Raw genomic sequence first — 14,652 nt, forward strand, 5'->3', positions numbered from 1 at the left:
TTAAAGTCGCTGGTTGGCTCCTATTCATGAATAAAACTGTGGCCCGTAATCTCGGCCAACACGCACACACACACACAAGCACACACACACACACACACAGAGAGAGAGAGGAAGCCTGGAACATTCAATATCAGTGGTGATGGAAGTATAATACAAGTCTTTATTTTTTCAGGCTGATTAATGGCAAGGTTTAAAACATTTTCTGTCATGTTTTTTTTTTTTAAGGCAACTAACTGTTTTTTCTTTTAAGGTTCATTTGGTTCAGACTTAACTAAGACAGCAAATAACCTGAATTCACATCCACAGAGCCATTCAGTGTTTTTGACTGGGCTAAAATTTCATGTATATACCATGACAGGTGTAAATAAATAAAGGCTTCCAGCTTCTGTTTTTCAATAGAAAACTAATTTATTAATAATACTCATGTGTGATTTTACTCTGATCAGACATCCATACAGACATGTGCAGTTCTGTACAGTGATAAGAGTATAGAAATAAAGACAAAGTGAGCCTGTTACTGGTAAGGATTTAGTCTTTTTAAACCATTCCTAAATGGACCACATGGAGCGTCCCGAGGTTGTCGTCATCCTGAGAGAAAATAAACAGAAACATCATGTTTATTAAACCTGAACAGCGTGTTAATATAAAGACAATAGAGTCAAATGTGTCTGGATTTGTACTTATAGATCATTTTACTTTTAAAAGCACCTTCAGTTGCTTCATATCAATTGGCTGATAATGATTTAAATCTTCTTTTTAAACTACACTGAACTATATTCTTTAATCTGATATATTTTAAACATTACATTTGACTAGTTTTACATATTGATTTGACTGACTGCAGCTGCTCCTGTTCTGTTTTGGATAGTCGGGCCTGAAAGATAAGGTATTAACTTTAAAGCTGAACTGATTTGATCATTTCAATCAAAAGTCTTCAACTCTTCAGTATTTGTAGGTAATATGGAAACCACACACTACCGTACATTATAATATCCTATAAGCTATTTATCTCTCTTAATATAGAGAATGTAGTGCAGCAGTGGTTCCCAACCTGTTTTCAATGTGAACTCATGACTCCTCATCAAAGTTTGCATGTCTATAAATTGTAAGCAGTTCATTTCACTTACTGATAAATATACCTGTGCAGGAATAAAAGCTTATATTAGATAATAAACAAAAGAAAAATTTAGATTTTTCTTGTACGTGCAGGTTGGGAAGCACTGTAGTAGGAGTATAGTAAGCTGCTAAAACTACACAACTGCCTATAACATGCTTCTAGACGCTTTTGATCGACACACTGTAGGAAGACGTGATAAATCCTCATGAATCCTGTCAACAGGAGTGGAAATGTAGATCAAATTTCAAATCAATCAATCAACTTACATTCCTGCCGTCTCTGTCACCTTCGCTGCTGCTTCCTGCAAGAACCAAAAAAAAGAAGAGAAGAACAGATGACGTTGGAAGATGTCGGACGTTCCTGTAAAGCAGCCGTGACAGTTTAAACAAGTACAACAACCAAAACATTATCCATGCATAATCACACACGACAGCCCTACAGCACATAAACACACACACACACACACACACACACACATGTGCGCTCCACAGAATGCCTGAACAGGTTACATGCTCACTCAGTACGTCGGACACGTCGCCTTTTCTGGGTTTTAACGAATGTAAACCGTTGTCACTCATGGCGATCTCTCTCGCTCTGAGCCCTGCGTTAATAAGGTTATGATTGACATTAAAACCCCGGCGTGCCTTATACAGATATTTAAAACGGTGATGCAAATTCCCTCCAATAGCCTACAGTCCGGATTATCAAATGACAGAGCGATTTGGTAGCGAGACAATTGCTAATCACCCGAAAAAAATGGAATTATTAAAACGGAGAGAGCAGGAAGGAAAGGAAAGGAAAAGAAGGAGGGAGAGGAGGAAGAAGCGAATAAGGAGCGGTGATGTTTTCTTAATGGGTGTTTTTTTGTCCTAAATGACCAGTTAGTCATTTCAGACATCTGAGACCGGGCGGAGACGAGCACTCAGGCTACATTTAGAGAATGAGATAGGCTGAATTGTTGCAGGGCTTAAAAAACGCGGCCCTGAAACCGACGTGCTGAACGTGACCAGCTGTGAGTCAACATAACGAGGGCTGAGACTCTCTCCATCAGCTGTTACTGATGACTGGGATATACGAGGAGGTTGGAGGTAGTTTGAGAGAATTAAGAGCAACATTGAGGGTTTCGATTAAAGGAGAAGGGAAGGAAAGATGTGGATGTAATTTAAAGTTGGGGCGAGATACGAGACAAAACAGGATTGATTGAAAATTCTGGTATAAGGATGAACCCATGTGCCTGACTAAAAATCAAACAGTTTTTTCACAGGTATAAGTGGCTTTGGGTATATTATAATCTATCTATCTATCTATCTATCTATCTATCTATCTATCTATCTATCTATCTATCTATCTATCTATCTATCTATCTATCAATCAATCATCATGTGGAAATTACTTTTTTCAAATGAGTGACTTCTTCAACAAAATAAGAAGGATCCCACAAATTGTCAATCTTCTACAACTAAAACAACCAGTGCAGCAGCTGTAAAAGGACCCAATGTTTCGGCTCGTTGAAAATGACGTTTCATGAATACGTTTCAGGAGGACATTAACTAGTTGCTTAATTATATTCTCAACAAAGGTCAAACCCCAGTCTTTGATCACTCTTCTGTCTTAGACATGACAGAGATACAGATGTTTTAAGCCTGACAGACAGACAGACAGACAGACAGACAGACAGACACACACACACACACACACACACACACACACACACCTGTTTGCCTCCATGACCTGAAGATATCCGGGTTCACGGTCACACGTATGTTCTCTGCCGGTGGCCTCCTCTGATCGGCTCTTCCGTCAGCACTAAAACACAAAAAGACAACTGAGCAACATCTGTCTCTTTTTTTCTTCTTCTTCTTACAGATCACACGTGAAGCTGCATTCATGAAACACAAAACTGGATTCAATTAGCAGTGAAGCAGCTGCACATTCACATTGTAGCTTATCTTTAACCAACAATACAAACTTTTACAGTTTCAGGCATCATCAGTTTGCTGTTTTGAGCTTAACAGGAGTGATTTTTTAAAATATTTTTTGATTCAATTATTCTCTCTTGTCTGCTCGTGTGTCTTATGTGAATTGGTTGAATTTAGCTGCAACATAAACTGCATGTTGCCACAGACAGAAATGGGAACATCAAATGTCTTTCCATTGAAGTAACGGTGTGTGTCAATCAAACCTCAGATTGCACTGCTTACTGATGTACGAGGGCTACATCCAGTTCATTATTTGGTTTGTGTACCTCCTCTCTCACTGACTAACATGAATATATATGTATCGCATACACTCCACATTATGATAGGAATAATCTATTGACCACTGTGCACCCAGTACAACCTTTATCTTTCTTTTTCTAAACATCAGACACAGAAACTCAAGAGCACATTGTGTACAGGAGTAACATCACACCAATGAAACACGCTTATGATATTGCCACCATGCGACTTCATTTCTGGTCAGTTTCTTGCAGTAACACTGGATAGAGAAGCTTGAGAGACAAAAACTTGAAAGATGTCATGTAGACCATCTTTGGGGATCAGTGACTCTTCAACCAGGTGCATTAAATGATCTGTACTGCAGTCTGTACTTGAGCATCATGAATATGTCAACCAGATAAACACGGACACATGAACATCGCTCACGTGTGTCTCAATCAAAAATCACTGTCAGTGCATGTTTGACATGACCTTTGGCTAGTATCATGATCCATGACTATAATCACTATGACTAAGGGTGAGTTTAAGTTAGAAGTAATTCATTCAATTATTAAACTCTTAAATCTCATCCAACTGGTTGTCCTTGATAATCTCTCCTACATATTATTAATACATCATTACAGGCAGATATTAGATTCTTCTCATGGCTCATTACTTTGATACTGTTTATTGGTAAACTATTACAAAACCTCAGCGCTTCTGGTTTTTTCTGGCTCTAGGATCAGGTTCAATCATCTGTCCTTTCACTAGCAAACACAGCGTGATACTGAAGCCATTCCTGCTTACACATTCTGGACATTAATATCAAATAAATATGTAAAAAAAAATTGGAACTTTCATAGTCACATTTAAAAAGGGTTGGCTCCCCGCTGCTCTTGATTTGCCTAACCTTTACCTCGGCCTCGATAAGCAAAAGTAAAAATAGCCTCCATTCTCCTTACGCCGCTGACAGAGGAGAACGTGATAAGCGAGAGAGGCCAGCAGCCATCAAAGGAACGTTGGGATGCGTCCCAGATTCCCGTCTCGTTCTCTCTCACTTCTCCACACACACACACACACAGAGTCGGATTTGGGGAATGCTGCAGGAATCGGCGAGGAGCCCCCAAACTGCCATTGTGCTCGCCTCTCTCTCTGTTTCTGCTCTTTTCTCAGCGAGCCAAACGGGAGAACGCCCGCGCTATAATGCCTCCCCTACTCCATCTCGGCTAAGCTGTCATTGGCTTCACATGAGAAACAATGAAACTTCATCGGAGACCAGATTACAAAGGGAGGGGGGGGGGTGTGTTTCAATATATAAAATTGTTGTAAAGGAGGGGGGGAAATTGTGCAATAAAAAAACAGAGGCTTTTGTTTCTTTCTCTCTGTGGCTATTATCTTTGGGGAGGTTTGGGGATCTGCTTTCTTAGCCTCTGTCAGCGGTGCAGGGGAAGACCTGGGGTAGTACAACCGGGCTTTTGGCTGCCAAATCGCCCTAACCCTCTTTACCACTCTTTTTTTCTTCTTCTCGCTCCTTTTTACTGTTTTTAAAAAGAGCTTAGGACAGAGTATTTCTCTCTGTCTCTTCCCCTCTCTCTCTCTCTGGACCCAGCTTGTTTAAATTGGCCGATAGGAAGGGATTTGGGATGGATGGAGGGGGCTTAGAGAAACGCAGAGTGGAGGGGTGGAGGTGGTGGTGGTACTGGTGGTAGGGGTAGAGAGGGGGGGTACAGAGAGTCATCAGTGTTACAGTCAAACAGCCATGAAAAGCCTATGAGGATGAAAAGAACAAGAGCGCCTTTTTATCTAATGCACACAAATCCCATATAAATACTCCAATATGTTAGTTGGGGTATGACAAGGAATGCCCCTCCATCACCCCCTCCCCTATCCCCTGCACCCATACCCTCCCTCCTCCTCCATCCCACTATAATAGAGATGTGGATGGCTATATTTGTAAGTATCTGTTTGTGTGTGTGTGTGTGTGTGTGAGAGGCAGGGACAAAGAGTGGGATGCTTTCAGTGTGTCTTTAGTCACACTGCTTCAACATGTCATTCAGACAAGTGTATTAAACAATCACTCTGAAACACTGAGTTTGTCAGCACTCTGGAGACTGAACCGTGGGTTGAAAAATGGACTCCGGTGGCGTTTTTAAATGTGGCTAAACAGCTCCGGTTTCAGTGCTGGGACGTGCTCGAAGCGTAAGACCCGGAACTGATGTGGCTTTGACATTTGAAATGTCGCTGGGAGCGAAGGGCTTTTTTTTTTTTAGGCTGCAAGCTGGGTCATTTGGCCACATTTGACACTCTCGTACAATTTATACACAGACAATGGTGAGTCGCTGTGGGAGAGGACATGAAAAAAGTGTAACTGTGACATCCTACGCACACAAAATGAGTCTGGGGGCTTCTTTTATAACAAGTTGAACTAAATATTTTAAGTAATAATGTTTACTGTGACAAAATGAGATACATTTGTATTGTTTGTAATGCTATCAAGTGGGTTTTATTTTCCATCTAATGCACATTTATAGTTTTTAATGTTCATTTTATGACTTTTTTTGAATGTTTTTGATAATTTATTTTGTTGTAAAGCACTTTGAGCTGCTAGGAAAACTTCAGCATAACATGAAAAGTGACACATGGTGTAATATGAGAGCACGGAGAGTACACACACACACACACACACACACACACACACACACACACACATACATATACAGGATGTGTAACTCACTGTGTTGTCAGAGTGCTTGGGTACGAAGGTCCTGCTGCACTCTGGTTCCTCTCCACCTGTCTGTCCCCAAAACTGGAACCACACACACCATTTCTGCCTCTCAGAGGGTCTACACACACACGAAGGGATAAGAGTAAAAAAAGTCATGTCAAATGAGAAATCAGTATTTAATCAGCTGCGAATAGAATAAAGGAACATTAGATACATTAGATGTTTGTAAATGTCACCAACGAAGCTGATTCCAGTTATATTTCAAACAACCTGAGGGACAAAAGTAAATAAACAGCAAGTCGACCTTAGATTATCACAGTCATGTTATTGTTTATTTTGCCTAAATCATTTCTACTTCCTTTCTATGATTATAGCTTCCTTTCTGGACCATTAATGTAACTTATGTAGTAGATTCAATGTAGTTAGTCATCTCCTGTTTTCTGACTGTTTCTAATGTAAAGTATATAAAAAAATGAAGGGGTCTGAGTACTTTGTGAAGCCACTGTAAGGACCGTAATCCTTGTGTTTGTGTACAGACCGTATGTACCAGATGGGTGACAGATTAAAGGAAAAGCCGACATTAAAGTATTTTTGCTAGGGGCTGCTCAACCACAAGCTGCCAATAGATAGCAAAGATTCTTCAGGTCTCCGAGCAGCACTTTTCCAATAGATATTCCCTCATTTGATGCGTTGTTGTTGATGGTGGTGGAGAACGGCGTAAAGCTACATTCAGACTGAAAACAGCCGTGCGTTGGCGGCGTTACAGATACAGATGAATGCATTTAAAAAGGTTTATCAGGCGCCGAAACACCACACAGCAGTTTGTAATACTCTACAACTCCAGATAGTTATCACGGCGGCAACTGTTTTATCTTCAGTCAGCTGAACACATTCAAATGAATAAAAATGGCTGCGTTTCTAGGCGCTGCGTCGGCCAATCGCACATACAATCGCACATTCCTGGTGAACGCCGTGTTTCTACTGGTTTACATTGTTACCAAAGATAAAACAACTTTCCAGAGTTTTAAAATCCTGTCAAACTGTTTTGGAGTCTTATATGCCTTCAAACGCATTAATCCGTTACTTCAACTGGATTTTATGGATCGCTCTGTCTCACTGGTACTCCCACCAACGCAGCCCTCTGCATTGTTTAACACATGGTGGGTTTCAGTCGCTCCAAAATCTCACTTAGGTGTTCAAACTGGGTTCTGAGGACAATGAAAGCCATACTGTATGTATATTTATGCAGGTTTTCTCTGTTAATTTGTCATCCGTCGTGTATATCCCATGTTCTACTTTGTTTACCCAACAAAGGCAGACATCAATCTCTCAATCTGTGAGATTGAAATGTTGCTCTTCTACATTTATTGGCAGTGATTAATACAGGGTGTGGAGATTTCTGTCTGATTTCTGCATGTTTCTAAACCTCATAATTTATCATCTTTCTTTTATTTATTTTGTAAACTACTTTACATATGTGAGTGGAGGTTTTTGCTGATTCGGATTTCACGCCTCGAAAATATCGTTTCATGCCACTGACGTTTCTGAAATGAGACGAGAAGTCGAAACAGTAACGGAGGTTGTGCGAAACAGAGGAACCGACACAGCTGAGAGGGGAGCGGAGGACAAATGCAGCTTTCCTTCAACACACACCGGAGCTAACAGGCTTTCACTATAACGACCAAGAAAAAGAGAGGCAGAGAGAGTGAGAGGAGGTGGAGAAGTGGATCGTCAGATAAAGCTCTTGTCTCTTTGCCCATTGAAAGGCCCAGCAGTCACATCAGCCTTTGTGAGGGGGAGACAGAACGATCAGGCAACACAACTTGGCTTCTCCTCTTGGCAAAAACGCTACTCAAAAGAAAAGAGATAGAGAGGGAGAGAAAAGAAGCCTTCCCTCGCACTTGTTCGCTACTCTGCCTCTCACAATGCCGTATCTATCCAAATCAAAACACTTGTCAGCCAGACAGCTATAAGCGATTTCCAATGCTGTTATAAAAAGGGACCATTTCTAAGCTGAGATGTGTGTCCTCTATTGTGCGCTTTTGTGTACTTGTGAGTACAAGCGAAGGCAGAATCTCCTGTTCATCTGGCTTTACAAAAGATGCAACATGAATATGAGAAGATGTGCATAGAAATCCGGTGTCTCTGCCCAATCTGATTCCAAGTCCAGGACTGATGTCGGTGTGCCGCATAAGACATCCACCTTAAAAAAAAAAAAAGAATCAGTTGATGTGGTATTGAGTCATTTCTCAGAGAAAAAGTGAGAAATCGTGCGGACAATAGCGTGAGATACGTTTATTCCAATGCAAATCAACTTGTTTTGACGTTTTCTTTAAAGGGAAATGAAATAATCTGGGGTGCCGATGGCCTAGATCAGCTGTTTTCACTACCGCTCCCGGAGAAAAAGCACAGCGGGTTGCTTTTCTGTCCTACCGGGCAGCTAATTGCAGTTAATTCCAGGTGTAAAGCAGCTGCAGATTAAATGCTCCGAGTCCCGAGGACATTAACTAAAACCCCCTGACCTCAAGTTTAGAGACGTGGACTTTGCCGTCTGACTACTAAACTGGCAAATGATGTTCCTCAATTAGTGCTGTCAAATTGCCTTTGAGCGAGCAAGGTGTTTAATCCCCATGTGTGAATGTGTAAAACTGTGAGGCAGACATCCATCCATCTATTCCTCCATCCATCCATCCATCCATCTCTTGCTTGCCACAACTGGGTCGTGATGGCAGCAGGATTAGCAAAGCAGCCCAAACATCCACAGTCCCATCCTCCTGCTCTTCCTGGTGGATATCAGGCCAGGTGGGATATATAATCCCTCCAGTGTGCTCTGGTTCTGACCCGGGTTCTGGACGTGCCTGGAATACCTCCACAGGGAGGCAACCGGGAGGTATCCTGATCAGACGCCCAAATCAACCGACTCCTTTCAACGCAAAGAAGCAGAAGCTCCTCATCCTCCTGATGAAGTAGAAGATCGCTGGAAATGAAATCATTTCCTTAGAGGGGCTAAAACAAAAAAATACCTACTTTATTCTATATGCTAAATTTAAATCAATCAGTCTACTGGAAGAATTTTTTCACCCCTTTTTTACAAAATGACTGACTGAATTTAAAACTAACCACAGACAAACGACTACTTCTTGTTCTTTTATTGTATATAATGCTTAAAGAAAGTTTTTTGGTAAATATATAAGTGTTATGCACAACATGAAGGACATTCCCGTCTGTGATTATGGGTAATTCACTGCCTCCAACAGCACAAGTGTAATTGTTTCATCACTTTTGCACACACACAAAAAAATAAACATAATAACTAAATACATAAAGTAAAATGTGTATGGTGCAATAAACTGCAAACTGCTCACAGTTTAAGGATTATAATGCACTAGTTGAAGGACTCTCTGTGTGTATTATTGCAGGTTTAAAGGAAATATGTTAAGAATACCAGGTATTATGTGGAAATGTGTTTGAGAGATTAGTGAGACTGAGAACTAATCAGGGTAGTAAGTCAATTCAATTAAGTATAACTACAATATGTAATGTTTAGATACTTAGACTGCACTTTAAATGACCTCTGCTACTGTTGAGCCCCTTCAATGTTTGTTTAAAGGACTGGTTCACAATTTTTCAAGTCTTTCTTATAAGAGTCAGATACCCAAATGAACACTGATATCTTTTTCTTGCCATGATCATTCCTTTTGTTCATTTTGGCCATTTAACGATTCCTTCATCATGTACTTTCAATGGGATAGGGGACAAAATCCACAGTCCTCCTTTTGTGCAGAAAATATATTAAAAGTTTATCTCAAGCTAATATGAAGCTTTGGCTGTCCAAATCAGTCAAATCAAGTCAGTATCTTTCAACGTGTCGTTTTCCCGATCCTTCCACTGCGGCTGAACAGGAAAACACTTGTCATGACACATAGAAGGACATTTCCTAAAAAGACTGTAACTGAGGAAGATATCTATTTAACTGACTCAGACAAGCCGTACATAATTTTCAGTGACACTCTTAAATACATTTTTGCTCAAAACAAGATCTACTGTGGATCCCCATCACTTAAATAGTAAATGTATTTGGATAGGATGATGTTTCAGTGTTCATGTTGGCACCTGACTATGGTTTTAAATATGCTGACGTATATCTTTACATCGAATGTCAGAGTTGAACAAAAATCTGTATGTTTGTGTTTGTGTGAGTTTGTGTGCAGTGAACGTGTGTGTGTTTATTTGCCTTCATAACGAGAATCTGACCTGATGCAGGTCATTGAGGACGTGTTGGTTCTCTGTAGGGAACGACTGCTTTGCATGAACAAAAAATTCTGTTTAACAATGTATGTGTGTGACACACATACAGTACATATACAGTATTTACACAAACACAAGTGACTCGGAGGTCCACTCTGAACTGGATCTGCGCTGTGTGAATATGACTGAGTACAAACAAATTTCAGTCGCTTGTGTGTGTGTTCAAACAGACAGTCTGTCAGTCTGGGCCAAAGGTCACTTTAACTGCACCGTGGGAACGTGTATTTGAAAAGCATGTGACTGATGACACGAGTGTGTGCTCAGTCCGTGTGGAAGGACACCAATGAGCTCAAACACACGCAAAATTCCATCTACTCTGACGATATGTCAACCAAACATACCTGTAGATGCAATTTGTATTTCAATAGCAGATATCATTTCTACTAATTTGCAAAGCATTCGGTAACATCGGCAGGTTACTGTCCTGAACAACCCCGATACCGACTTATTTGTTGGAAACAAATGTCAGAGATCAAATATTTATCTGAGAGCAAATATTTGTTTTCGATTTGCTTGTCTTGCTTTGAGGAGAAATGCTTTATAATGAGATTTCATTATTTTTCATATTTTACAGAATGTCTTTCATTATAATGATAAATACAGACATTTATTTGCTTTATCCTTATGGAAAAACACTTGAAAATAAACTTGACATTCGTAAAGCAGGCCGTTTGTTGCTATAATGAGCTGCAGGAAGGTGTAATTATTTTCACACATCATGCTTTATTGTACAGTATTTAAAAAATGTTACATTTTGTATGTATGCTTGCATAAGTTGACATGTTTATAAACACGTGTGTGTTGTTGAGAGCCAGATCTGACCCTGGTGATGTGTGACGGCTGTGTGTGTATTTGTGTGTGTGTGTCTGTGTGTGTGTAAAGCGAGACACCTGTTCACTCGAACTCTGTGCTTGCAGCGAGCCTCTCATAATTTATGACCTGGCTTTTCAGCTCTGTTAATATGCTCTGTCTGCTTGTTCGAACACACACACACACACACACACACACACACACACACACACACACACACACACAGAAACACACATGTGCACACACTAATAGACATGTACACACTTCAACACAAACACACACACACAAGCAGAGAGGTGTCATCACAACAGGCTGTGACACGGTGACAACATCCTCATCATGTGTGTGTTTCAAAACACACTCCCAGTCAGACCAGCTACCACGTAATATGTGTGCATGTAGGTGTGTGTGTAAGAAATGAAGCTATATACTTTCATCCTTGCTTTTTATTAACTTGTTGTTGTAACTTTATTTCCTCTTTTCTCACCCTCTATATATCATATATTCATGCATCCTTTAATTTTTCATTTTTTTTTCTCTTGTCCATCTTTCCTCACCTTCATCCTTGCCCAATTTTAATTAATTTACTATATTCATCAGTTATCTCCTCCTTCATTTTCCTATTTTTGCTTCCTCCCTCTCTTAATTTCTGTCCTCCCTCTTTTTCCTCATCCTTTCTTTTCCTCACTCTTCTGTCTCTTCTTCCCTCTTTCTCTGCACTGCTGTTGTCCAAGGATAGGACATGCTTCAGGTGATGGAGGTAAATCATCGAGGACATAATTAAGAGGCTTATGAGGAGGAGTGTGCGTGTTACGCATCACATTAGGAAAAAAAAAAAGAAAAAGAAATTGCATGAAAACAGGCCTCACAGTTACACAAACGCTCATTTTCATTCACCGACAAACACACAGACACTCAGCCTTAGGGGTTTGACCTTATACAGTGGAGTTAAATACCTCTCTCGCCTCATTTGGTTGTCTGTGAGTACACAAACGCACGTGCACCCACGCACACATAAACACACACACACACACACACACACACACACACACACACACACACACACACACACACACACACATAGCCTTCTGGTGTATTTTAAGCATCAATGAAGGACTCATCAGACATGTTCATCTAGTTCCCTCACAAATTTGAATGTTTTCTGCTCCCCCGTTGGCCTTAGACGCCTCTGTTAGGAATTGTGAGTGTGTGTGTGTGTGTGTGTGTGTGTGTGTGTGTGTGTGTGTGTGTGTGTATGCATGTGCATGTGTGTGTGTGTGTAATCTGGAACTCGGCTTGATCCCCTCTGGTATGTGCTCTCGGGAGTGTTTGTCAAAGGGCAGCAGCACAGCCTGAAGTAACGACAAAAAAAACAAAAAAAACAAGGGCCTTCGCTGGTTCTCCTCTCCTTGCTGGTTCCTCATAAACACTGTTGGTGCCTTCAGTGTATTTTATTAGTCTGAAATTAAACACTTGCGTTTTTAAATACAATTTCAGGGGGGGGTAAAAAACGTAACTCACCACTATTCTCTGTGCTGTCAATGGTTACGTAAAGGTTGATGTCACTTAATAAAAGAATATTAATCAGATTTCTTTTTCACACCTTCCATTTTTAATTCTCTAAAACATGCAATGAAAGCTTGTTTCAGTATCTCACGTTTAATCGTGGATATAGATGATATTGTCTCTTTTTAAAAAGGCCAGAGGTTATGTGAGTTTTCCCATTTTTAACACTCTTAATCTGTCAGACATGATCGGATGCAATTCTCCTTGGTTCTATTAAATTAAGGTGAGAGCCTGAGAAAATACCTGTTGTTAGATGTGAGAATAGCGTGTCGGAGTGGGTGAGTTATTGAGGTTATCAAGCGTCCAACCTCCCGTTTCAGATGTGATGAGAAATAACGAGTCACATTTGGTGTCTTTTTTTTTTTTTGGTTTGGACATTATGATTATTTTCTTACCGTTGCCTGCGATGGCCTGGGCCTCGATTTCATTCGCTTTCGTCTTGGCCACATCCGCTAACACCACCTCGCCCTTATCGCTGGCAACATAATGGAGGTCCTTTGAAGGTAATGCAAAACAGAAAGAAACGCAAACGTTAATCTAAAATGAATCTAGGCTCCGATGACAATAGGGTTTTTTCTTTCTTTTCTTTTTTTTTTTTTTGGAGGGGTGGGGTGGTGGGGGCGGTGTTTTGGCGGGAGAAGGAAGAAACAGATGAAATGACAGGGAAAAAAATGAGCCGTTTGAAGCCCAACATCAGAAAGAGCACCAGTTGGATGAAATGCCGGTTCCTCAAAAAACTTTGAAATCAGCCTGCTTGCGCCCCCCCTTTCCCCTCCTCCTCCTCCTCCTCACCCACCCTCCATCCACACCCTCGTCTCTCCGGTTTTGAACCAGGAGGATGTTATCTGTCACATTTCAAAAGTGGGAGAGGAGGCGAGGGACTGTTCACCTTTTAGAAACGCTGGTATTCTCTCTTTACGGAAAAACATATCCAGCCGAGCATATTACTATATCAGCCTGTGACAATATTGGAAACAGCGTGTATCCTCTGTATCTCTCTGTTTGAGTCTCGCACGGCCATAAAGAGAGATAATATTGCTAAATGATGTCTGAGGGTGGCTGATTTAAAGCTCAAGGCTGCCATACTATTCATTAATAACCACACTGTTCCTGTTTTTAAGGCCCTCCAGGCTACAAAGCAAGGCTGAGGTCAGTTCATCTTCTACTTAAATAGTTGGAAAAAATAAAAATTAATTCTCAAACTGTAGTCCGACTAAATCAGATTCAATTCAAATCTTAAGAGAGACATACTTTTGCTTTTACTTTAGCTTTTGAGTGTGTTTACTGCAGTGAATGATAATAGACAAGAGACAAAAGGTGCATTGAAAAAATAAATAAAATATGCATACTCAAAAACACTTGTTTTGATTGATTGATTTTTGAGGGCCCTATTGAGGGACATTATTCTCCTTCTATAAAAAAGTAAAACAACACTCCTGTTAATGTGAATGATCGTGAAACATCTTAACGAAAAACAAAACAAATCCCCAAATATAAGATTTTCTTTCTCTGTATGAAGTTTAGCATTTCAGTCAATCACAGTTTGATTAATGTCTGACTGTAAAAGGTTTTTTTCTGTTATGTTTACACAGTTCAATATGTTGATTTCTTGTATATAACCTGCAAAAACATGATGGAAGTGGGACATAACTTACACACTTATGAATCAATGACCACCAATATTTGAAATGTAAGACTTCTGCTGTTACCTTTAAATGCTCTCAGTGTAAAAACCAAACAGGAGCTTCTTGATTGTATAAAAGTTTCATGCATAAAGGTCAATGTTTGGAATCTCCCAGAGCAGCGGTGAGGCAAATAACTAAATAAATAAATAAACAAATAATGAATAAAAACACTCAATTTTAAGACAAAATCATCATGTTTCCACAGTTGTTGCAGTAGAGCCTGTCAGTAAAGAGCAGTAAACA

The 14,652-nt window shown here is 40.2% G+C and overlaps 1 protein-coding gene across 2 annotated transcripts in view; it reads right to left on the reverse strand.

Moving 5' to 3' along the window:
• Nucleotides 1-241: 241 nt before the first annotated feature.
• Nucleotides 242-14,652, reverse strand: part of wdpcp (WD repeat containing planar cell polarity effector) — a 70,743-nt gene continuing 56,332 nt past the window's right edge. For both annotated transcript variants that reach the window (XM_053332883.1, XM_053332884.1), the window contains exons 14-18: nucleotides 13,120-13,219; nucleotides 6,050-6,158; nucleotides 2,832-2,923; nucleotides 1,384-1,418; nucleotides 242-588 (exon numbers count right to left, since the gene is read on the reverse strand). In XM_053332883.1, coding sequence (XP_053188858.1) covers nucleotides 538-588; nucleotides 1,384-1,418; nucleotides 2,832-2,923; nucleotides 6,050-6,158; nucleotides 13,120-13,219 — 387 coding nt within the window. In that variant the 3' untranslated portion in view covers nucleotides 242-537. The remainder of the gene's footprint in view (nucleotides 589-1,383; nucleotides 1,419-2,831; nucleotides 2,924-6,049; nucleotides 6,159-13,119; nucleotides 13,220-14,652) is intronic.

This window comes from Scomber japonicus, chromosome 14 (genome assembly GCF_027409825.1).
Source record: "Scomber japonicus isolate fScoJap1 chromosome 14, fScoJap1.pri, whole genome shotgun sequence".
In the NCBI taxonomy this organism is placed as follows: Eukaryota; Metazoa; Chordata; class Actinopteri; order Scombriformes; family Scombridae; genus Scomber; species Scomber japonicus.